Here is a 26,010-nt window from a genome sequence, read left to right as displayed (position 1 = left end):
CTATCTGAAGTTGATTATACATGTCCATAGGCAGATGACATCTTAACAACGTAAATTATGTAAGATTTTTTTTTACTAAAGTTTAACGTGTGATTCTCTTCAGACTTAATTGGATGATACAATTGTCGATAATTAAAGCGTTTAATTCTCACCGTTTCGTGTAACTTAAGTCTTAAGTCATTTACTTCATATACTCTTATTTTGTAATATAACCAGCATTGCAGGAACGTAGTGAAGTATGCGTACTTCAACAGTGACAGGAAATCCGTTCTCAGAAGGGCACACAAAAGTTAAACCCAAGTCAAATATTTTAGAATATATTAAAAAGTTTCCTAGTAGTTTTATCGAAACCTTTTCGTATTCCAAAAAGTTTTTATTATAAACTTACGAACTTTCGACCTTTTTATTTTTACGATACGGATGGCTTTAACTTACAGCCCAACGTACTCCAGACCTCTAAGTTTTTTCATCCTCTAAATATTACACCCACGGGAAGACATACCCTTATTATTTCTCGAAGACATACCCTTATTTTTACTCAATTGCTATAAAACCTAAATGTGGGGTTTTGCACGAAAATTTTCCCTCTACATGTCTTCAATCCATTATTGTTCTATTCTTGGTCGATGGTGATTTTCCGGAATGAGAATGGCTAAAGCCGCCCTCTTTATAGTCTCGAATCAATATGATACTTATTACCCTATAACCATATAAACTGTTACGGTCTTATCAATTCTTAGAGGGATTAAGAGAAATGATAGCTTTCAGGATTTAAATGTCTGAGATACCTCTGATTTTTCAAAATTAGTATTAGAAACTCCTTAAAACAGTGAACGAAAACATCGCAAGGAAATCATAGAGCTCGCTTGTTTTTAGTTCTTTAAGTTGTGTGAAGTCTACCAATCCGCATTTGGCTAGAATGACTTCTGATTTTTTTAAATCAAATCAAATCATTTTTTTTATTCAAAATAGGTTCTTTACAGAGCACTTTTTTAATGTCAATACAACATCCACCACTTCACAAGATATTTTGTTATGGAGAAGAACCGGCAAAAAAAACTCCATAACACAAATCTTAAAAAAATGATTTTTACAAGGTTAAACTTAATCTAATGGTTCACGTGGAGCTGGAACTACTTCAGACCACACCGTTTTGTCAGTCAAAGAACCACTTAGTTTATAGTGCGCTTATTTACATAGTGTTTGTTTAACGACATGTTTGAACTGTTTTTCTGTGAAATTCAAAATTTCAAAATTATTATTAGTAATAAATGAAAACATCGCGAGGAAACTTGAGAGCTCTCTTATTTTTTTTAACAAAACCATTCTCCAAGTTTGTGAAGTTTACCAATCCGCATTTGGCTAGCGTGGACAAACGCATTAAACCTGTTTATAATTCTTTTGAGAGCCTCGAGCTGTGACAAACTTTACATCGTTTAGGACAAGGACGAATTGTATTAGGTACACATTGTATAAAGGCAGTGTAGGTATTTCCACAAAATAATAATTGTATATCCTAAGAAGATTTGGAAAAAAAAATGTAACACCTAGTACCATAACATATTGTAGCCAATCTATCTAATGTCATGCCCCTATCCATCCATTCCATCATTATGTAACACTTTTTTCCCATTCACGGGAATTATTTTGTTGATTAGCATTTCATATTTCTATAATAAGTAACTGCTCGCTACAACAATATTTTGATTTCGGTTCTTTCTGTTTTCCTAATAAGTATTGTATTGTGCTTTCACTACAGATAATTAACCTAACATCATTATCATTAGGCTTTCCAGAAAAACTCCAAAATCGAATAAGCTCCTTGAGTTTTTGTGTACCATTAGTTCATTAGCCGTCTGTTGTTTACAGTTCTACCTCATCAGCTTCCCTGATCAGCTTAATTGTATCAGCTTTCTTTGTTCCCATATTCTTACATGTGGATTTTTATTTTGCTGATTAGACCAATATTTACAGAGACAATGTACGTTTTTGTTTGGTTGCTTAAGGAATCGCAAAATGGCAATGCCTTGATCAAATTAAATAGAATTGACATTGAAAGGTAGGACCGATACGGTTCGAAGTACAACTGCCAACCCTATTTTTAATGTGAATGTGTGGATGCCCCCTGAATTACGTACAAGACGATCGTCTTAGGGCACTTTTCCTGTCGCGCGGTTCTATGCGTGCGCGTGCCATTCACATGAATAACCTTGCCAGTGCCTTCGCGACCCGTATGCGTTTGTGTATGACATAATAGGATGCAAGAGGTATGCGTGCGAGGGGACGTGCGTGCGGGCGTAAACACGCGCGACAGGAAAAGCGCCCTTAACTATAAACATGACAATTATTTTTAGGTAGAATCCCTGTTATAAATAGAGTTGGTAACAGATTTCCATGATTTTTCTACTTCAATTTACGAAAAACCTGAAGAAGATTTTCAATATATTCATCATCAGGTCATACTAAGAAGACTAAGTTAAAAAGTTTCATATAAACAGTGTTAAACACTTTGAAATTCGGTTGCCACATTTGAAAGACTTAAGTTCAAATCTCAGGAAAGCTCCCCTGCAAGTAATGTTCGTATTAAAAATATATTACGGTTTGCTTTAGATCGAACAAAAAATTGTGAAACAACCTACCTGACAGATTTATTTTTTAAAGGTACGCGATATCTGCCAATGCGCACTTAATGTGGCGGAAAGGCCTAAAGGTCTAAACCCTTTTACATCTAATACAACCCGTACTTAAGGACAGACACTTACGTATCCGTACTTAGACACTTACGTAAATAGAGATACTCTTTATTGTTTATACATATATCTACACACCAAACAAAGCACGTACAGTATTGTTGGTGATACAAAAGAGCTAATGTCGTCGACCGTCATAAGTCGCCAGCGACCGTCGACCGATTTCGGACGCCGACATTAGAGCTCTCGGTCGGACCATCGCAATCGGTTGGCTGTAGTTCTCAAATATAGGCGGGTACACTCGGATGCAATAGCCGGTAGTAGTTGACGCCTGTCGTTAGCAAGCTAGCGCTTGTACGTTATCTGTTTAAGCGGCAACAGCTGACGACGACACCAAATGTCGCTTGTGTGATTGTTCTCTAAGCATAGTCAAAGGTCATCATACCACACCCTGTAAACTAGTATATTTTTATTATATAAACTAGACAAAAAGATTACTACAAAGAATGCCTCTGTTAGATTAATACGCGAAAACGTGAAGTATTTCTTTTGGTACATCTAAATGTTGAAACCAAACTTGTTGAATACAAATTTCAGACAAAGTGGTAAACCAATTGTATTTCCGCGAAGCTTTGAAGCATTATAGTATTTGCTCAAAGGTAAGAATAAATAAATAGAGCGTTTAATACAGAGATTTGGATGGATGAAGGCGCAATCTCCTAGGGTTACCAAACATTTGTGCTTAAACAAAAATAACCGATCGCGGCGGACCGTGTTGCGAATCTCCTTTTTTTCAAAACGTAAACAAGGAAAAGGAAACAATATAAAGGAATGAAAGTAATCGGCTTATAAGATTATCCTTTGTAGGCAACCAACAAGATACTGGAATCCCTCCGAATTTGGGAATGGATAAATGCTAAGGACGGGTATTAGCTGAAAACGTGGCTGTTTTTGAATTGTGCGTAGATGTGTAGACCTGATTAGGTCTCTTTTACTGTTTACTATAAGTTGCTTGTTTTGTTCGATACTACAATTTGTTTCTCTATACAATAATCGGCATGTATTCTTGTTAGAAGTTATTGTCAACTTCATTTCATTCCCAAACTACTCTTGGTCAGGGGTGTATTCGTAAAATAAATAAGGGCTTATATTCCTATTAATATAAATTGAAGAACAATAAACGTTTTGGAATCCTTTTGATATTGTTGTCATAGACAATATACATATATAGGCTCAGTATAGATTAAATTTATCATTTAGGCGTCTTAATTGTCAATATAAGCTGAAACCTTCTTCTTCTAAAGTCTATAATAAAAAACTTATAGAAGTACGTCCTTATAGATTACAAATTTTAATAATACTGTATCCTGGTGAAATGTGTGGCAAGGTTTTAATAGACCTCATAATAGCAACGCGTTTGTGGTCAACCTTACGACGGTCTCCAATCTTATCTAAGATTCATCACAGCTAATAACCACTTAGTTCAGGTGTACTCTATGCTTCTCTGTTACTTCCGCTCCTAAAAAGATGCGAAAAGGAATTCAATACTTCATTCAACCCTTCGATAAATAAATATAATGTCACTGTTAACATATACGACAATGTTAAAAAATAGAAATTTGAAAATAGCAAGCTCAAGTTTTACAGTTATTATTGAAATAGTAGAAGGATATTCTGCGGATAACGAAGTTAAAAAAATATGGAAATAAAATTGAAATCGTCGAAAAATACACGCTAGCGACGTGGCGATTTTATTTGTGAATATTTCCAACCCTGTCAGCGTTTTATGAGGTGAAACATTTTTGTAACGTTTCATTTTAGCTTCCTAGAGCAGAATAAAACGAGTTAGCTTAGAACTGCTGAATGGCAAATCGCAGGAATTATAATAATATGTTCTTTTGTTTGTTGAGTTTTGTACGTCTATTTTTTAATAGACACGTAGGTGGTGGAACCTATTGTGATTCGATGTGTTAAGCGGAATTTTTCGCTTCCAGCTTAGTCCTCAGGAGTAGGCGCATCTGTGGCCTACCTCAGGTAGGAATATCTAATCCTATCTAGGGTTGATTACAGACGTCCATGGGCGGCAGTAGCCACTTCTGACGGTAAGTGAACTGCATGCTCGTCTGCTACTCTTATATTATATAAAATATAAACAGTTATAGAATCTACCTGTAGTTTACTTAATGTTATTTTTTATTGATAGAATAAAGCAGCAACGGAGAAATTTACCTGACCCATACTTAACAAGGGTCCTACTTAAGACAATTACAGTTGCGTAGCTGTACCTGAGGACAAATGTGGTCAATTCATATGCACGCCGGTATGTAGACCTTTCTACCGAAGCGCAACGACTATATAATGCTAGAAATGGATGTGGAGGTGATACCCCCCGGTCGTACAACACTGGTTCTCGCACCTTTCAAAATTATCAATTTTGTCATTTACCTTCATGGATAATTGGATGTCGGTTTAGCTAAGGGAGGTCTTCCACCGGGATAGGTGGCCGGAGCTTGTATATATGCAAGATATTAAAAAAACTTCGATAGCGTGATTCAGAATACGTGTAGCGCCATCTCTTAACGAGTAGCGTAAAGTCGCTACATTTGTGAACTTATGTATCTGTCACAGGTGCATGCCCGTAACGATTAGGTACTTCAATTGCCTCCGGATATTATGTCTCTGCCGTAGTATAACAATTTGTATATTCTCTAAAGACCCGAAATTTGCAAACGTGGTATTCAATTGTATACTTGTCCTTATCTGACCTTGTGTCCTTATCACTTACTTGAGCGTGCTTACTCACTGTAACAAACCTATTCATAACTTAGCATAAGTTGTCTTGTAAATGAAATTTTGTAATTTCTTAAGACAATAAAGATTCTTTAAACCGATCTGTATCCTTATCACTACACAGTTACGTTATGGAGGTATTTGTATCGAAAGTATTATTTGTTTCGAAAAACCCTTGTACTCGTACCCGCCTGTCAATTTTCATTTTTTTCCGAATGCGGACAGGTGGCTACACGGTCCCTTTTATTTTACCTGAAAGATTTAATTTTAGAGGGCAGATTTAAGGGTCGGGCAAGTTATTTATAATCGTTACCTACACCTGAGCAAAATAGGTATTTAGTCAGTACGAATTATTAAGGGCAAGTCTGAGATAAGTACAGCTGATAGAAATGTTGGGGTCACTGCCACTCCTAAGTGCCACCTGCTGTTGTTTTCTGTCTTACAACAATATTGCGTTTCGATCAACTTTGTAAAAGTAACTTTGACTAACTAGCAACAATATTGACATTGCGTTGCAAGTTGTAATATTGTATAGAAATTTCGTTGCAAGTTGCAAAAGGGAAAATCTAAATGCATGATATATTTTTATTCATTTCTATGCATAATGTTAATAAGCAAGGCTACATTTCATGGTCGGTTGTTAACCTGTGATCAGGATTAAAATATTTTAATACCAGGCGTTCCAACCCAACTTACTTCTTTGGGGTAGCAGCACGTCTGAGGCCAACCTCAGATAGGATTATAATCTTATCTGGAGTTGTTTAAACATATCTAGGGACGACAGTATCCACTTACCATCAAGTGGACTGCTTGCTGGCTTGCTACTTCTATATTAAAAAAATGAAGCATTTCATTCGCTTCTGAAACGGATTTCATATTTCTGCGCAACACGCTTAGAAATATGGCTACCGGGCATTACAATTTGTGTCTTTTTCATTAATTTAAAAAGCCATTTACCCCTTTCTCATAAAATCTACAAAGGATCAATTAACGCTCGCACTCCACTCTTCTCGCTTCATTAAATCAACACACGTGCTATCCGAGTTCGAAACTTCTCACAGAAGTTGCTCACAACTTTCAGTCGTTTCGCTACGTTATGTTTAGAAGTTACAACTAAGTGTTTGACGTATTGCGCTGCCGTGTTTCTGATTGTCGTTAGGCACGTGTAGACGAGGCATTCCAACTTAGTCTTAGTCTTTAGGAGTAGCACTGTGTTAAATATGAATTAGTTAAAAGTTAAAAGAAAGTCATAGGACCGCATGCTGTTCAACACCGGCGGCACTGCCGCCACACCTATTTCTACCTTATAACCGTACTGTTAACCTGTGATTAGGTTTTAAATATTTTAATACTAAAGGTTCCAACTTATTCGTAAGGAGTAGCAACACGTTTGTGGCCAAGATAGAGCTCTAATTTTATCTGTGGTTGATTATAAATATCTACTGATGTCAGTACCATCAGGTGACAACACGCAACACGCTTAGAAATATGTCTACCGGGCATTAAAATTTGTGTCTTTTTATTAATTTAAAGAGCCACTTGCTCCTTTTCCTTAAAGTCTACGAAGGAAGTTCAATTAACGCTCGCACTCCACTCCTCTCGCTTCATTAAATCAACACACGTGCTATCCGAGTTTGAAACTTCTCACAGAAGTTGCTGACAACTTTCAGTCGTTTTGCTACGTAATGTTTAGAAGTTACAACTATTTGTTTGACGTATTGCGCTGCCGTGTTTCTGGTCGTCGTGGTACGAGTAGATGAGGCATTCCAACTTAGTCTTTAGGAGTACTTAGTCTTTAGGAGCACTGCGTGAATTATGAATTAGTTACATTATCTTTATTAGTGGTGATGGCCATGATCAAGAAAATCAGGAGTTCTTTACATAGAAAAGTTCTTAAAGGTGTATCTATGAGTTCTTAAACGTGGTCTATACCTCAGCTGTACTTGACCAGTATTTTGTATTTATATTTTAGAAGACGAAACTAGCGTGCCAACAGATGGTAAGTGTCAACTAAGATGGGAACTAAGTGGAAAATTCCTCGGAGTCACACGTACACCTAATAACAAATGAGGCAGAAGTAGGTGTGACCCTGGGGGTCGGGAGGGATAAGGAGACGAAATATGAAAATTGTTGCACCTTTACACAATTCTTCTCAATTTGAGAGAAGACACATACCGAGCAGTGGAACAATGAAGTGTCGATGACATATCGTATATCCTACCCACAGATCTATAGGTCTGTGATCCTCCCATTATGACAGTATTGACCACTCTAATTTGCATCACAACAAACACTAACAAGGAGGCGGTTATGTTTGTGACGTCACGTTACCATTGACAATCTAACAACTGAAATATTAACATAAACCACAATCAACGCTTGCCCGTTAACAGGAAAAAATTGGGATGATACAGAGGATGGTAAATTCTGAGCAAGGGATGGAAGTGGATGGCTTGCTATTGTATGCCAAAAATAGAAATATAGAAGATATATTATGTAAAGGAAAAATATATTAAGGAAAAAAGATAAATAAATAACAAAGTATGTTATTCTGAAAGATTATTTTCTCTCAAAAGCGGCGATATGTTAAAATCTAAAGTTGATAGTGCCCGCGACGCACATTAGTGTGGAGACTTAGTGTGTGAGGAATTCAGATTACATGTATGTATTTAGTATCCCTAACATCATTTCATTATTTTCGAAACATTTATTTACTTGTTTCTAAAGAGAAATCTTAAGTGTTATGTTAATTCACCATGAGAAATGAGAAGATTTCTGACTTTGATGAAAATTGCAGCGAAATTACATTTACAGTTAATAAGTAATTTCTAGAAAAAATATATTAGTATGCAGCATAAGTAGCTGTGACAAGCAAGTCAGCTCGACAGTACTAATTAACCTACTCAGTACTGACAGTAACTGTAGCACTACCATGAGTTGGCATAGAAACGCCACTATAGAAATTGTAAATAGAAAACTATTGTCATTTTGCTAGTGAATAACATAACTACTATCGTTACGGTATTTCTTGACAACGTCATGGCAATAGATCATAATGACATTCGCTAGCGATTTGATTTCGATAGGTTTTTTACGTTACGAGTGGCTCACACTACGGAATTTAGTTCTACGAATAACCACCAGAGGCGCTGTACAATTTTTCATACATTTATTTTACGCAGTCGCTAGCGAGTAATACTTTTGTGAACTCATGGTAGTGCTACTGTAGTTTTGTAGTTAGCGCTACGTGCGTTAAAGCAAAGTCACTTTGTGAGTCTGAACTGAAATAATGATAGGGTAAAAGATGTTTGTTTGCGCTACTGCTATGTATATAAAATATGATATGTTACAATGAAAGTCCCACACTATGACATTATGTTGCCTTTTCAAGATCTACCTTGTAACATTTGTATTAAGCAAGATGACTTGTTACATTTTTGTATCAATAATAGTTTTCATATCTTATTGAAAATATTTTATTAGTGCTTGTATAAGGGACTTAATACACAACCGATAGTTCATGTCGATGGACGCTGATTGTCGCCTGTCGACGCAGACAACCTTCAACGAACGTCGGCGACATCAGTCGAAATGAATTGTCGATCGTGTGTTTCCTCCCTAAGTTATAGAAGTAACTCCTGAGATTTTTATTGAAAAGCTAATATTACTGAAGACATGAGATTACCAAACATTATGTAAAATTTATTACAATAAAGACTAGCATAACATAGGTACTATGAAGGCATTACCAAACATACCTTAAAATTTATTACAATAAAGAGTAGGTCCTAGCATAATATAGGTACTAACATAGAATATCGGAACCAACTGAATACCTAAAAGTTTGTATGTAACAAAGATTTCTAAACTCTGAATTCAGATATAGTTGATGATACCTAGGTACAATAACAGAGCAGTTATTATACTTCCACATCCAAAGTTTCTCCATAAATCTAAGCAACAAATAAAAGTTTCTAAACTATAGGACAATAGAACAGATTGCAATAACAAGCACGTACTTTATCTAGAACGTAGGAAGTTCGCAGAACAACTTGAACAATCCAAACACCTAGATACGGGAGTTCCGTGCTGCTACAGCGATCGTGCGAAATTAGTTAATATATACGTCACAAATTTCTTTAAACTAGTCAACTGGAATTGCTAGAAAAATCATAATATTTCTATATAATCATAATATTAAAAGTCTGAACTAATGAACTCTGAAAAACTCTATCTTACGAGTGATGAGTTCAGTTGAACTATTTCTATCCACCTGAACCAATAATAACTTAACATGCTCCCCTACAGCATCCCCGATTATTTTAACCTTTAATTATAGAACAATGTTGCTTTCGTCTGGAACCTATTATGCTTCAGATAAATACTTACATCTTATGACATCACCAAATTCAGTTTATCTTTTTTCAACAGATGTAGACAAACAATAAAAAATATTATCTAGGTAGGACAATAAAAGTCTCCTCAGTAGTTCAGAAACGAATCAAAGAATGACAATACATCAGACAACAATAATAAAGATAACAAGCACGTACATTATCTAGAACGTAGGAAGTTCGCGGAACAACTTGAACAATCCAAACACCTAGATACGGGAGTTCCGACGTGCTGCTTCAGCGAGCGTGCCAAATTAGTATGTGCGTCATGACTTTTACTTGTTTCTGAGAACTGGTATACTGTTTAACATTTAAAAAATCACAATCTTCTTATAAGTTTTCATGATATACTTACAAACTCTGAAAAAGTCTACCTTGAGAATGATAAGTTCTGTTTTCATTCAGATAAACTAACATTAACTAAACATTGCTACCATCCCGATTGTTTTAACTTTAAAATATAAAAGAATATTATTTTCGTTGGGAAACTATTACGCCTCAGATAAATACCTCATAACATCTTCAAATTCAGTTCAACTTTTTTCAACATAAGCAGACAAACATAAAATGTAAACAACGAAGTAAAAGTATTGTCAATAGTTCAGAAACGAAATAAAACAAAGAATGTCAATACAGCAGACATCAATAATAAAGATAACAAGCATGTCCTTTATTTAGAACATAGGAAGTTCGCGGAACAACTTGAACAATCCGAACACCTAGATACGGGAGTCTCGACGTGCTGCTTCAGCGAGCGTGCCAAATTAGTATGTGCGTCAAGACTTTTACTTGTTTCTGAGAACTGGTGTACTGTTTAATATTTAAAAAATCACAATCTTCTTATAAGTTTTCATGATATACTTACAAACTCTGAAAAAGTCTACCTTGAGAATGATAAGTTCTGTTTTCATTCAGATAAACTAACATTAACTAAACATTGTTACCATCCCGATTGTTTTGACTTTAAAATATAAAAGAATATTATTTTCGTTGGGAAACTATTATGCCTCAGATAAATACCTCAACCTCATAACATCTGCAAATTCAGTTCAACTTTTTTGAACATAAGCAGACAAACACAAAATCTAAACAACGAAGTAAAAGTATTGTCAATAATTCAGAAACGAAATAAAACAAAGAATGACTATACAGCGGACAACAATAATAAAGATAATAAGCTTGTCCTTTATCTAGAACGTAGGAAGTTCGCGGAACAACTTGAACAATCCGAACACCTAGATACGGGAGTTCCGACGTGCTGCTTCAGCGAGCGTGCCAAATTAGTATGTGCGTCAGAAGTTTCACTTACTTGTCTTGACTGAGAGTCTAGAACATTCCATGATAAATCTCTATTTCGTTTTTTTTACTATTTCATCCTAACTATCATCATGATCTGCAAACTTAACGCTATTAAAGTACCCGATGTTACCTACATACCAAGCGATCAATGTCAAGCGAATCAGCGTCTTCCTCATATATATATATATATATATATATATATATATAAATAATGTTGGTAGGTGATAAACTCAATTAACGAGCGACGATGATTTAATCAATGTCGAGGTTTCGACCGGAGCATTGGTTATGCCACCACACCATGCTATGCTACCACACTAGGAGATCAAGGGTAACAGGGGTTTCAGTAACCTTACTTCAATTTAATACTAAAAATATACACACGTATGTTTATAAACCGGCTAAGAAAAACGTTCTTACGAAATATTAATAAATACAAAAAAAAAATAAACAATATATTTTTTAAGTAACAATTCGTTTAGACGAGCAGTATAAACCAAGCTTACTTATTTCGTATTTCTTGACAGAACATTTGTTTTGAACAAGAGTTTTAATCGTGGAAAATTCGTCTATGTAAGAGATTACATTGCGTAAGACATGGCTCAGGCTTAGTTGTAGTGCAAGCCTTAAATGTTATCTGCTTGTTCAAATTACTCAAACAATTTGCATTGCGTGTTTCACCTTCAAAATGTAAGCTTAATCTCGGCTTAGCTGACTGTTCTAAATACCTCTTAGCTAAAGTTAGGTTTTGGTAAGTTTCTATCGAAAAACGACATGATAATTATGCTTAAAGAAATTTTACCCAATTGCAGATGGTCATGTTTTTCGAGTGTATCTCGTTGTCACCCCCTACAGCCTAAAGGCCTGAAGGCTGGCTGTATTTTAACAGGCTATCATTATCTATCACTTAGTTAGTATGGGTGGCGCCAAATTATTCATGCAATTTTGATTTTGAACAACTTTTGTACTGAATAAAAAAAGTGACTTTGAGTAACAAAACTATTTACTTGGACCTGTAAATTTTTTTGCTAATCAGAAATGATGATATCTGTCAAGTGTCTGCCATCAGCGTTGGCACACATTTCTGCCCATTTTATCCTATTTCCCATGACTTTCCTTAAAATTTCCGCCGATAACACTTTGCATTCCAGTCGAATATTCTCCTTACGACTTAAAGTAGCCCCAACGAAAGAAATCTGTCCCCTTACCATGAGTTTTTACGTTTCGACAAATATGACTGTTTTGGTATTGGTTTACGTATTTTCCCATACTAATTCCAATCAGCACCCCTAGCGGATTGTTTCAGAATTATAGTGTTAGGAACGTAACATTAAAGGTCTAAATAGACAAAATGGCGCCTTATGTTTTGTCTCTCTTTTTTGCGAACATGTGAGGCAGACAAAATGACTTCAGCACTTACTTATTGTTACGTTTACTCAGTCTACTGAAGCAAACGGAAGAAAATAATGGATTGAGTAAACGTAACGTAAAATTGTGGGATGTTTTGAAAACTCATGGTAAGGGTACTGGAATGGTTAAATCGGGAGACGACCGTTATCGTCATAAGATATCGTTTACATATTAGCTCGCTGTCGGTCGTGTATTAACTCATTGTTATTGTTATTTTCCTTACGTTTATACAACGTACACAGCGGCTGTTGTAAATCTAAACTGATTTATACTTTTAGGCAACGTCGAGCGCGGTCGGGAGATAGATGGATGACCGTTCGTGGCTAACATGCACATTTCCATATTTCGCTATTGTTCCTAGTTATTTATTATAAAGCAGTTGTTAAATCGTGTCTTCTCTAAGGCTTATGAATGGTTCGAAAATCTCTGGTACATATTTGTTACAAACCCGCATCATGGTGAAATAATCTTCAAATCTGTCCTACTCCTATTTGTGGCGATCAACCCGCAGTGGGTCATACAAGTTATAGCCATCAAAGGGCGTAATGAAATACTAGCTATCCAAAATTACTAGCGATTAATCATTTTCGATTATTCAATAACAAAGTTTTAACATTAACCAACACTTGTGTCCTGAATTATGGCTTATATTTAGCCACAAAGAGGGAAAGCTTAAGCAACTCTTTATTGCCTATTGCCTAAACTTCGTGTACTGAATCTAGATCTAGACTTTCCTCGGTTTATGCGACAATGGCTATTGTATCTCAGCTGACCGCATTCGACTAAGCCACAATTTAGTGGCCATCTGTGCGGTTTCTATTGGTGTTATTACGGTATGCTTCAGCCGTAATGTTTCTTAAGTCTGTTGATGGAACGACTGAGTATTCTCAGTAAAGCGAAAATAGCTGCTTCAATACCACCTCAGACATAACAGTTTAGTATTTAGTAGCGATCTAGGTTTCAGTCGTTTGCAAAGCAGCGATTTAGTCATAGAACGTTAGTTTAGTCTGTTGGTATAAGTGCTTATCCACACGTACCACAAACAATTCACGGCTGCGTAAGCGCGAGCAGATTTATTTGAAAATGCATAGTTTTGCAAGCAATGCTAGTAATAATTGGCTCGCAGCTCAATTCTCAATCAAATCGTAAGCTCTTTTGTATATTTATTTATTGTAACACTAACAGAAAGTTAAGGTACAAAAGGGCAATCATAATACCTGATGGCATTATCTACCAGTTAACTCTGGGTGAATGGAGAAAATTGTTCACGTGGCTTATCATTTTGTGTATAATCACACGTAAAACATCGTGAGAAAACACATACGCATGAGAGTTCTTAAAAAAAGTCTCAAAGGAGTGGAAATTCTCTAACATAACGCAAGCTTCCTCACTCAAAGAAGACCCGTAACCAGTAGTAGGAAAATAATAAGTTGATGACGTCGACGATAATGCATAGTTTCATTGAGTTATACAATGCTACCACAACAGCTGCTTGTCGACATTTTGTTGCTGTCGTGTAGTTTAGTTGTGGTGCATATGAATAGACACTTAGGTTGAATAAAGCAAAATATTATTATTGAAGGTGGTAGAACCCTTTGTGGTTCGACTCCGGCGGCACCACCGCCACACCTATTTCTACCTAATAACTGCAGTGTTAGGTGCTGCTGTGTTCCGGTTTGAAGGGTGTGGTAAGGGAGAAAGACTTTTCAGAGGCATTCCAGCTTAGTACTCAGGGGTAGCGGCGCATCTGTGGCCGACCTCAGGTAGGAATATCTAATCCTATCTGGGGTTTATTACAGATGTCCATGGGCGGCAGTAGCCACTTCCCATCAGGTGGACTGCATGCTCGTCTGCTACTCTTATATTATAAAAAAAACAACATTTAAAACTGAAGTGACATTTGTCATACAAATACAACATTCTGTGTGTAACACGTTCACAAAGCTACGACATTGTAAAACTAGTGTAGATGACAATATACTTGTACTCCTATGTTTGTTTTAGAATACTTTATATTTTAGACTAGCTGTGTCCCGCGCTTTCACCCGCGTTAAAAAGTAATCTAACAATATCATAAACAAAAAAGTTAGTTCTAAAACATAAGTAGCCTAAGTTACTCCTTATTACATCAGCTACCTGCCAATAAAAGTCCCGTCAAAATCGGTCCAGCCATTTCAGAGATTAGCCAAAACAAACAGGCAGACAAAAAATTAAAAAAAAATCTTATTTCGTACCGTACCGTACCGTACCGAATATACCGTATGTATATTCACATGCATGTAGTAAAAAGCGGTTATTTTAATATTAAAAACAGACACGCCAATTTTATTTATGTGTATAGATTAGTATTTGTTCCGTTTACTTCAAATTATGTGTTCACTTTGTTTACGAAGATAGAGTCCTCTGCGGTTGGACTAGGAGGCACTAGAACTATATCTATCTCTTATAACAGTAGTTTTAAGCGCTGTTGTGGTCTAATGTGGAGTCTGATAAAGCACATATTAACGAGACGTTCGAGCATAATTCTAGGTTGATACTTGAGGTACGACTCCAATCCCATTTTAAGTCAACAGATGATCATGGATGAAAGTTTCTAGTAACATCGCTACAACTACAACAAGTTTACCTTAACACTTTGGAAAACTGTATAGAAAAACATTGTAAGTGCACATGCACTTTTGGGCAATGAAATGTCTTCCATTAGGCTATTTAATCATAGTGGGGGAGCTGTCATGCAATAGTCTTAGTTTGAAACTAATATAGATATATGCAAAATCAACCAATTACTGTCCCACTGCTGGGCACGGGTCTCCTCTTATAATGAGAAGGATTAGGCCATAGTCCACCGCGCTGGCCAAGTGCGTATTGGTAGACTTCACATACATCTCTCAGGGATGTAGGTTTCCTCACGATGTTTTCCTTCACCGTTTAGCAAGTGATAATTAATTTCTAATACGCACATAACTTTGAAAAATCTGTGATGCGTGCCTGGTATTTGAACCTCGGAACCCTCGATCGAGAGGCCGAGTTTCTTAACCACTAGGCTATCACTGCTTTTTATAACTACCGTACCGTATATAGTGGTAAATGTAATATTAGTGGTGCTATCACTCGATGAATTCCAAACGGAATAACACTCAATATATATGCTATACTTAATATGTTTACCCACATGGTTTTCGTCACCGTAAACAAAGACATTCAAGTTTACAACAGTAATAGACCGGATGTGGGGAGGAAAAGTGTCATCCACGTCCTATTACCAACTTGTTCCGAGATATAATATGTCAAACGCCAATCTACCCGAGATAATATATGTGTAAAAGTCAATTTTGATGACGTCACTGTGAAAAGAGATAATCGTTTTTGTAAACTTGAAATTGTCCTCTCTGTAGTCCTATGTAGGTATCTAATTTGATTGCCGGTAAAGTAAGATTCGAAAATCAGTATAAATTCAAAAAACATATGTGGACCTCTTGGTTTTGAATCTAAGCATCCAAGGTAAGACTAAAATACGATCCACAATGCAGTCACTGCTAATATACAGTTCTTATCAAATTTTATTAAAATTTAGTTTGCGATAAAATCTTTAATTTTCCTCCACGAAACAACCCACACAAGACAGGCTGACCACATTTACTTCAGAAAATTGAACACTATTTTCCGAACAAAGCTAAGGTACGAGGACGTCATCACATTATGTTCGTAACGTTATATTTACCTAGATTTTATTCAGGGCACCGTACAATCCTAGATAAATGGCGGTCCATCTATTTTATTCACCGGGATCTACATTAGCATGTTTCGTCGATCTATTTTTCCCGAAACGTGTTTATTTTGCTGAATCCATAAGGATCAGGTACACACCCCATTGTACTCACCTCTATGCTGCGTTCACATTAGGCTAGTGCTTGAATACTAGGTAAGGGCAAAATAAATGTATTTTTTACTTAGTTAACGAATATGATGTACTTAGTTAAGAAAATGTTAGAAGGAGTGATAGCCTACTGGTGAAACTTACCTCTAGATCGAGGGGTCCGAGGTTCAAATCCCAGGCACGAACCTCTGCAAAGCTGAGAAATCTTAAAAAAAAATCAAAGGTATGTGAAGTCTACCAATTCGCACTTGGTTAACGCGGTGAACATGATACAGATGTATATATTATCTGTATGTATTTATATTATATAATATATATAATTATATATATGCCGCCATCGCTGTCTTTCCTACTGCCCGAAGGTTGACTGGCAGAGAATGCTTTATAGCATTAAGTCCGCCTTTGTGCCTTTACATTTTTGTAAGGTTCATAAAGAATAAATAAATAAATAAATAAATAAATAAACATACATGCCTATCGTGCCCAGCAGTGGGTCAGTAATGGGTTGATGATGATGACGATAGCATGACAAATAAAAGAAGAGTAGTAACATACATATATAGTCCGCGTAAAACTGCTAGTCCGCTCTGAATATATAAATGAATAGCGTCGCCATAGCAAATTGTATGACTACATCTGCTCCCAACAACTTCAGAGCGGACTAGCAGTTTGACGCGGACTATACTCGGAAATCATTACCCTTTCTTCAGTCAAAGTAGTCAGATAAAAATAAACAACTAGTACCCTAAACAAAAACCTCAATTTATCATATAAATGTCTGGCTTACCTGAGGTTCCTTACGGTCTACCTGTATACATATAAGCCACGGGACACATTCATTTATGAATAAAACCGAAGTATGCAGCATGCCAAATGAGCTTATCATTACCATTCAGCCCATATCTGTAGCCAAAACTAAATAGGATTGAAGATGTACTTGAGGTTAGACTTGGTTACGTTGCTACAAAGTATTAATTGAACTCGTACCTCAGAATACAGCAGTTCTTAACACAGTTGTTATAAGGCAGGAATAAATATAACCCTTGACATTTATGAAGATTATAAAGGTGGTAGAACCCTTTGCGGTTCGACTCCGGCGGCACCACCGCTACACTAATTCTAACTAATAGCAGCAGTGCTAAACGCTGCTTTGTTATGGTTTGAAGGGTGTGGTAAGGGAGACATACGAGTACTTTTTTCAGGCGTTCCAGAACGCCTGAGAAGTCCTCATGGTAACGCATCTGTTGCTGACCTCAGATAGTAATCTAATCTTATGTGGGGTTGATTACAGATGTCCATGAGCGGCAGTAGCCACTTACCATCGGTGGACTGCATGCTCGTCTGCTACTATTATATTATTAAAAAAATGAAGAACATATTCTACCTGGATAAACAATAAAGAATGGAAATCAAGAAAACATATCTTAACCATTAATAATACAATGTACCAAGTCCATAACAGTATCTTTCATTACACGCTTTTAGTTTTAGTTTAATGGTACACGGTACCTGTTACTTTCCTCCGATTTACAAAATGGCCATTACTCTTTCTCACTACTCGTTTTTAAAGCAGGGTACTGACTAGGGACGAAATTCGAGCAGATCGAGCAGAAACTGTATGTAATAAGTCGGTGAAGAAACTTAAGCATTACCTACTAGTAAAATGTTTATTTTTATTATTTGAAAAAAAAATCCGATAGCGATGAAGACATAGTTAAGAAGAACTTTTGTTTACTCGTTTGTATTGTTTTAAACCGTTTTAAGGGAATAACTAGACAGACATGAAGCGTTCCAATATAGATTACTCAAAGTTGATATCAACTAATTTGAAATCATTTGAGTGTAGTTTATTTGGGATTGATGTCTATGGGCGGCAGTGGCCACTTACCATCAAGAAGGCAAGAGTTATTATCGAGCTATTGTATGAAAGCATTTAAAACATCGTCGATACTTTTTAATCACGATCCCTATATATTGTGTTACTGATTTTAAAGTTAAGTTAAGTGATGTAAAAGTTTGCCAAATGTACAATACATGCACGAACTAATGCTCTTTAAAGGTTCTCAGTCAGTACACACCTTTAGAATTTATAGTTTTATTTCTTACAAGGATGTAAGAAACGTTAAAAGCTTTTCTTAAAGAACCCGGTATATATTTTTAAAGCGCCCCTTAAATTGTGGTGCTTTACGAAAGTATGTTTACTTAATTCATGAGAATACCGCCATTATCACTTATCACTATGTGAGTTTACCGCTAGTTCATGGTTTCCTTATAGTACACAATGGAAGCAGCTAATGAGCATACAGCTTACTGACTGAAGATCATTACCGCCTTCATATACCTGTGACTGACATAAGATAGAACGAAATTCTTATCTATAGTCTGTAGTGGATGCGGTACTCTGAGGATAACGGCGTTTTTCCTGTCGTGCGTGTCTATGCCCGCACGCGCGCCTCACTTGCACACACGAATACTTTTCCGAGGCGTTCCAGCTTAGTCCTCGGGAGTAGCGGAGTATCTGTGACCAACCTCAGGTAGGAATATCTAATCCTATTTGGACTTGATTACAGATGACCATGGGTGGCAGTGGCCACTTATCATCAGGTGAACTGCATGCACGTCTGCTACTCCTATATTATAAAAACGCGCGTGCGGGTATAAACACGCGCGACAGGAAAAATATAAATCGCAACCCTTCAAATCTTTGTCTTGCTTCGTATTGCGAATTTAAATACAATTGATTAACCACTATTATAAAGCAAAAATGAATGGGTTACTGAAATCATCGCAACGTGAAAAAATTTACCACTTTAAAATTTCTCGCATTATATTTGAATATTCATATACACTGGACTAGGTAGTTTCGGGACATATATTTACTCTGTATAACGATAACGGCTGAGAAGATTCTTCTAATCATAAAGGTCTATTTCATTCCACTTGGGATCTGACCTAGATAGAATACATGAATATGTGGAATTTCAAATTTCAAATATTAACATAAAAGGAAACCAATACATACGTACTAAAGTAATTATTTATTTTACGGAAATATAAGGGAAAAACTTTACTAAAACGATAAAAACTTACTATAATATTACTTTACATTATAAAGTTTAATATTTTATATGGAGCCTGGAAATGAAAAACGAAATAGACGTAGGAAAGATAGATTATTCTACCACTAGTACTTATCAACGGTTTCTCCCCGCCACCACAGTTTCGCCGTTACCACGATACATGCAGCTGAATCGAAATATCGGCAATAAAGAAATTAAAAAACGGCATAGTAAAACGTCTCAATTCCGCGATAGTATTAGTCTAGAATCATATAAGTTAAATATTGTTACCATAGTTTGTGATTTACTATATTGAAGATAAAGTGCGGCGTTTTCTTTCGAATAATTCAGATATTGATATAGATAAACTTGTATGTATGCATCCACAAATAAAGGTCTACGTTAAATAATGCTATCATTGGCACCACGCTTAGTTCAGAGTCAGACACTTGGAGTGAAGTCGTCCATAATTCATTAGCAGTCAGCAGACTCTCACAAACTTTGCTCTTCAAACAAACTTTGTAACTCCCAACTAATTTTATGACTAAATTGTGGGAAATGTTGGCTTGCCTCACATGCTGATCATGCCACAAAATAAAATACCTTTTTATTTTGTGGTTATACCTACTGTAGTATGATGAATTATTACATATTAATAAATATCTACAATTTATAATTTTAATACTGTCATGTAAAATAATAAGAGATAATCTTCGTTGCATTGATGTTTTAGAGGATAAATTGGTATTTTATTTGTAATAAAAGATTATATACTATGTTTTGACAATTTATGGGATATTTTGAAACTTATATTTCATTTATGTATCTTATCATAAATTAGGTACTATTTAACATAACTTGAAAAAATTAAATTTGTTATCCACGTTTTATTACCACAGAGTAATAAGTCTTACTTCTACTTCATAAATAAAATCTCAACTATCAATCAGAGATGGCGTTAACGTTAAACGGGAAGAAAGCTTTTATATGATAATTTTGACCTGTGTTCAATATCTTTTTATATTACCCTCATCATTACTTCATTAACTTAAGCTATATTTGTCAAGATCGACACGTAGTTCAATAAAAAACACATGACTTTTAACTTACGAGAGCTATCTATTTAACTTGAGTCCTGAGTAATGATGTCCCATTCACATTACTAGACTTGTGGCAGACCTTGCACTCGTTTTACTACGTACGTGCAAAGTGTGGAATTAGGTTCCTTTCAAAGCATTTGCGGAGTGCCTTGACACGAAGCACTTTGAAAAAGATGTAAAAGTCTGTTTTAAAACCAGAAAACATGTTGGTTACTCTTCTGGTACCGCTAATGTTTCGGTGGCCATTTAACTTACGTTCTGATTTCATAGCTTTATGGATTAAGGTATCTCTAATTGCAAGTTATTATTTACATTTCAAACTATACTTAGTTTACTTCTATGCTCAACACGTAATATCGACGGAAATAAATATCTAAAGTTATAAAAATGTCCATTTATTTTGACCCGACCCTTACATGCCCAGACCACTGGAGTACAAAATAAATTTCATATTTATTTCTTTTCAATACACCTTTATAAAATACTCGTACCAACAGAGGTCAGAAATGATCATTTGGCCTTTAGTTAGCGATGTTCGCCACGTCTCACGAGCCTTTCCTGTCAACTCCACATATTCCTTTGTATTTTATTAAGGCTTCTGTGGGACCCGTTCGAATAATGCCTCCACGACGGCTTTCGCAGTAAATCGAGTTCTTGGGGAAAATAATAGAGTTTGCTGAAGCCGACTCTCAGATTTTATCGCGGCTCTAATATTCAACTTTTACAAGAACCGTTTAACTAAACATATTTCATTTTTGGCTTTACGAATTGAACTAATGGATTTTCTTATTTGTTCCAGATCCAACCGCCTCACAAATTGAACCAGTTATACAAATGGAATTCTCCGAAAAAAACTTTGGCCACGGGGTAATTTAGACTTTCCTTTCGAGAGCAAAATCTTTTGAGCAGAAAATCACCTACATTTCTCCATTATACTTAAAAGGGTTATTTATTTTGTTGCAGGAAAATGGCGTATAAAAGGTTGGACCACAAAGAAGTTGATTTCGCGACTCGAATGAAGAAGTGTTGCCGTTTACTCGCTAAATATATTAAAACGAGCTCAGATAATTCGTACAAAGCTACGTGAAATGTAGCTAGCTGCCTTCGAGATTTGTCGTGAAAATGGGTCAAATATACACTCACGTCCACGACAATTTTACCACACTTAATTATTCAGAGTCCTACGATATTACCGACGATGATAAAGATGTTTGCGCAGTTGCAGATGACCCTAAATATCCAAGTAGCTTCGGAATAACGCTCGCTGTGCCAGAATGGGAGGCCATTTGTACGGCCATAGTCCTAACTCTCATTATAATCTCGACCATTGTCGGAAATGTGTTGGTGATACTCAGCGTATTTACCTACAAACCTTTAAGGATCGTTCAAAACTTCTTCATAGTCTCCTTAGCGGTAGCAGATTTAACTGTCGCTATACTCGTTCTGCCGCTCAATGTTGCCTATTCCATCCTTGGACAATGGGTTTTCGGAATATATGTGTGCAAAATGTGGCTCACATGCGATATAATGTGTTGCACGTCATCGATTCTGAATCTGTGCGCCATTGCCCTCGACCGATATTGGGCTATAACGGACCCTATAAATTACGCTCAGAAGCGCACACTGGAAAGAGTGCTTTTTATGATCGGAATTGTTTGGGTACTTTCTCTAATCATAAGTTCACCGCCCTTACTCGGGTGGAACGATTGGCCCGACATATTTGAGCCTGATACACCCTGCCGTTTGACCTCTCAACCAGGTTTCGTTATTTTTTCGTCGTCCGGATCCTTTTATATTCCATTAGTTATAATGACGGTAGTTTACTTTGAGATATATTTAGCTACGAAGAAGAGATTGAGAGATCGTGCTCGGGCGACTAAAATCAGCACGATTTCGAGTGGGCAAAATAAATTTGCAACAAAAGAAAGTGACCACCACGATCAGGACTCAGTGAGTTCAGAGGCCAATCACAACGAGCATCAAGGTGTGACTCGGCTGGTGTCAGATAATGAACGGAAGAAAAAATCGAAGAAGGCCCCTCCGAAGAAAAAGCCAAAACGTCGTTACTGGAGTAAGGACGACAAGTCGCAAAATAAACTCATCATCCCAATTTTGTCCAATGAGAACTCCGTTACAGATATTGTGGACAATATTGAAAATCGTAACACATCCTCCGAAAGCAATTCTAAGGAAACGCACGACGACGACAATATTGAAATCGTGGAGACTATACAAACAAAGCCGCAGAAACGGCCAAAGCCCAACCAACAGAACACTGTTTACCAATTTATCGAAGAGAAGCAGCGTATTTCATTAACACGAGAGCGCCGAGCGGCCCGAACACTAGGCATTATAATGGGGGTCTTTGTAGTTTGCTGGCTACCCTTCTTTGTCCTGTACCTCGTAATTCCCTTTTGTAGTAGCTGTTGCTTATCAAATAAGTTTATTAACTTCATCACTTGGCTCGGCTACATTAACTCTGCGCTGAATCCCTTGATATACACCATATTTAACATAGATTTTCGGAGGGCGTTTAAAAAACTACTTTGTCTAAAACCATGACGTAGGAGATAGTGCCAAAAAGTGAGGTTATAATGCGGACTAAACTGAACATTAAACTTGTTTTCAAGTGAAATCCAGCATTTCTTTAAACGTACCAAAGTGTAAAAATAATTAAGGTTAGATTTTGTGCTTGTAATTACCGATGCCGCTGATTTGCTCAAATTAGAAATCTTCAAATCAAAATATTCATCGTATTGTGGAAAATGTAGATTTTAGAAGCAACAAATCGTAACCAAATTTAGAATATTTAATAATACTATAATTAAATTAAATTTAATTACATTTGTCCTTTGGTGTTAAGATGTATACTCTAGTGTACATACGATACAGGTTTGTGCATAGCACAGTAGATGTTTGTTTAAATATTGTTGTAACGTGTAAAATATTTATTATTACCGAATTTTGAATGTATCGAATCTTTAATGTCAACGAAATTTACTGTATTATAAATAGCAATATTAACATAATGTGTATATACATATCCTTGGTCCATGTACAATAAGTAGTTGTGTCTGTAAATATTACTTTAAAACCTTATATAATTAATAGAATATAAATTTATTCGTCATAGCTGTAAAATATAGGCGATATTCCGATACTAAGTAACTTATCTTATTAGATATTTAATCGTGTTATGGAGATTACAAAATTATTTCTCATTATATCCCTTTTTAAATAATTTGAGCCCTTATTTAAAAGGGATATTGAAATCACAAGTTTCCGTTCGTTATCCATAATTTGTGATAAAATGTAAAAACGCTGTTTTTCTTTATTAATAAAAATTCTTTTACCAGAGATTAACATTGTTTTAATTAAATTCCTAGTCTACGGAGACTTACGTATAATGAGTAATTTGGATAATATTTGGTTCAAAAACAAAATACCCGTCTGATTCAAAATAATAAATAGAAAATGAAAGTAATGTAGCCTTATCTTAATCCTATAATTTAGACTTACCTAACGCCACCTCATAATTATGTTAAAATCCCTCAATCAATTTAGGCTATATAACTCTTACATACATATTTACCTCCATACAACCGAAAAATATTACCCTCTGCAATAAGTAAAAGGGACTATAGTGCCTTTTGACTTTGCCAAGGAGTTCTATATTGTTCATCAGACCTTACAGTTTCCGGGTTCGATTTCCTACAGAATTTGTATTTATGGTATAAAATAATTCTAAAACATAATAATTTAGCAAGTTCGGATAATACACTAACGGCAAAAACATTTATATACGTTATAAAAACAGCAAACGGCCATACAGCGGTCCTAATGTTAAATGGTTATTGCTGTACATGTACAGTCAGCTGTAGAAGTGGGTGAGTAGATGAAAATTTTAAAAATATCTATAAACCCTAGCGTTCTTAAATAGCTGAACACTACTAGTATAATAATTAGGTGAACATCGTAAAGCGTTAAAATTAAATAAACACTAACACATTAAAAGTATGTTTTGAAGGTGGTAGAAGCCTTTGTGGTTCGACTCAGGCGGCACCACCACACCTATTTGTGCCTAATAACAGCAGTGTTAAGCGCTGCTATGTTCTGGTTTGAAGAGAGACATACTTTTCCGAGGCGTTCCAGCTTAGTCCTTAGATATAGCGGCGCATCTGTGGCCGACCTCACGATGTGTTGATTACGATAAATTAAAATTGTTCAGCTAATTTTGACACCGTAGTGTTCATCTACTTTTGAAAGTTTACGACGTTCATCTAATTATGGTAAGTGTGTTCAGTGACTTATGAACGCGTGGGTGTACAGGTATTTTTGAAACATCTACGTTCATATATGTTGATCTACTTTTGGAGCTGACTGTACATATGTAATAAATCCTAATGTGCCAGATAAAGGGGTACGTTACGGTGCCCCTCACGTTCCACACGTTATACTTTTTCATAAGTTAAGTCTCCAAAGAAACCTTGCTTCGATAAAACTGCTGTTATACGAGTATACCTAAAGTCGGTCATAGGTCCATTGGTAGTCTAGCCTCGATAACTAAAATACAACTATATTTCGTAAGTGCCTTAGAACGCACGTCTTTTACATCTCACCATAGCATTGCAAAAACTTCTACTTTAAGACACTTTTACATTATAAGCAAGAACACATTTTATCTGATTTTATGTAAGATACAAGGAGCAACTCAAACAATAACAAATTAATGGGACAAATATTAATTACCTGGGAATAACATTATTTTCTATTACAATAACACAAAAGTATTTACTGTCACAAAAACAAGAGTTCTATCCTTTAATTCTTGGAGTGCTTCTAACAGTATATTTTGTCTTCAGTGTCATAAATTAATCTCAGACTTTCATCCCACTTAATAATGGACTCTTTTTCACTTGGACGACACGACACCGGCACGGCAACGGCAACTATATAAGTGGACGCATAATTCTATGAAACTGTAATGCCTAGCGTACCTCACTGATACGGCACGACACCGATTTTCCATTGCCGCTGTCAAGTTAGCACGGTCATCTTTATATGTGTATAATGGTATATTCTCAGGTGAAAGACATAATTGCGTTTCCTAAAATAACAAAGTTCTTTTATTCACATCACACTTATACAAAGTTTTATTACAATTAACATATTTTAAACAGAATAGCTTACCTGAAATAACAAAAACAAGATTTAAAGCTTTTACTTCTAGTTTAAATAATATTATACTTCTTTTTACATTAAGCAGGAGTATATTTTCCACATTTTTCTAAAGATCACATAACCTAATATTTACCTTCTATTTATCGTCGGTGTCACTAACGTCACACTCACAATTAATAGTTCCACAAATTCTATAATAACTGCATAAAC

General features: G+C 35.9%; 1 protein-coding gene across 2 annotated transcripts; it reads left to right on the top strand.

Annotated features, from left to right (window-relative positions):
* The first annotated feature begins 21,416 nt into the window (after positions 1-21,416).
* Positions 21,417-23,925, top strand: Oct-TyrR (Octopamine-Tyramine receptor). 2 transcript variants are annotated; one of them, XM_073076753.1, is made up of 2 exons: positions 21,417-21,486; positions 21,583-23,925. In XM_073076753.1, exon 2 carries the CDS (start codon positions 21,742-21,744, stop codon positions 23,179-23,181), a length of 1,440 nt encoding a protein of 479 aa, XP_072932854.1. In that variant the 5' UTR covers positions 21,417-21,486; positions 21,583-21,741; the 3' UTR covers positions 23,182-23,925. The 2 variants fall into 2 exon arrangements, with proteins under 2 accessions (XP_072932854.1, XP_072932855.1); XM_073076754.1 differs by having other exon boundaries at positions 21,563-23,925.
* The last annotated feature ends 2,085 nt before the right edge of the window (positions 23,926-26,010 follow it).

This window comes from Epargyreus clarus, unplaced genomic scaffold, assembly GCF_041222505.1.
Source record: "Epargyreus clarus isolate Ecla_fem2 unplaced genomic scaffold, WU_Ecla_fem_2.2 ptg000009l, whole genome shotgun sequence".
In the NCBI taxonomy this organism is placed as follows: domain Eukaryota; kingdom Metazoa; phylum Arthropoda; class Insecta; order Lepidoptera; family Hesperiidae; genus Epargyreus; species Epargyreus clarus.
This window is presented reverse-complemented; position numbering and strand designations above follow the sequence as displayed.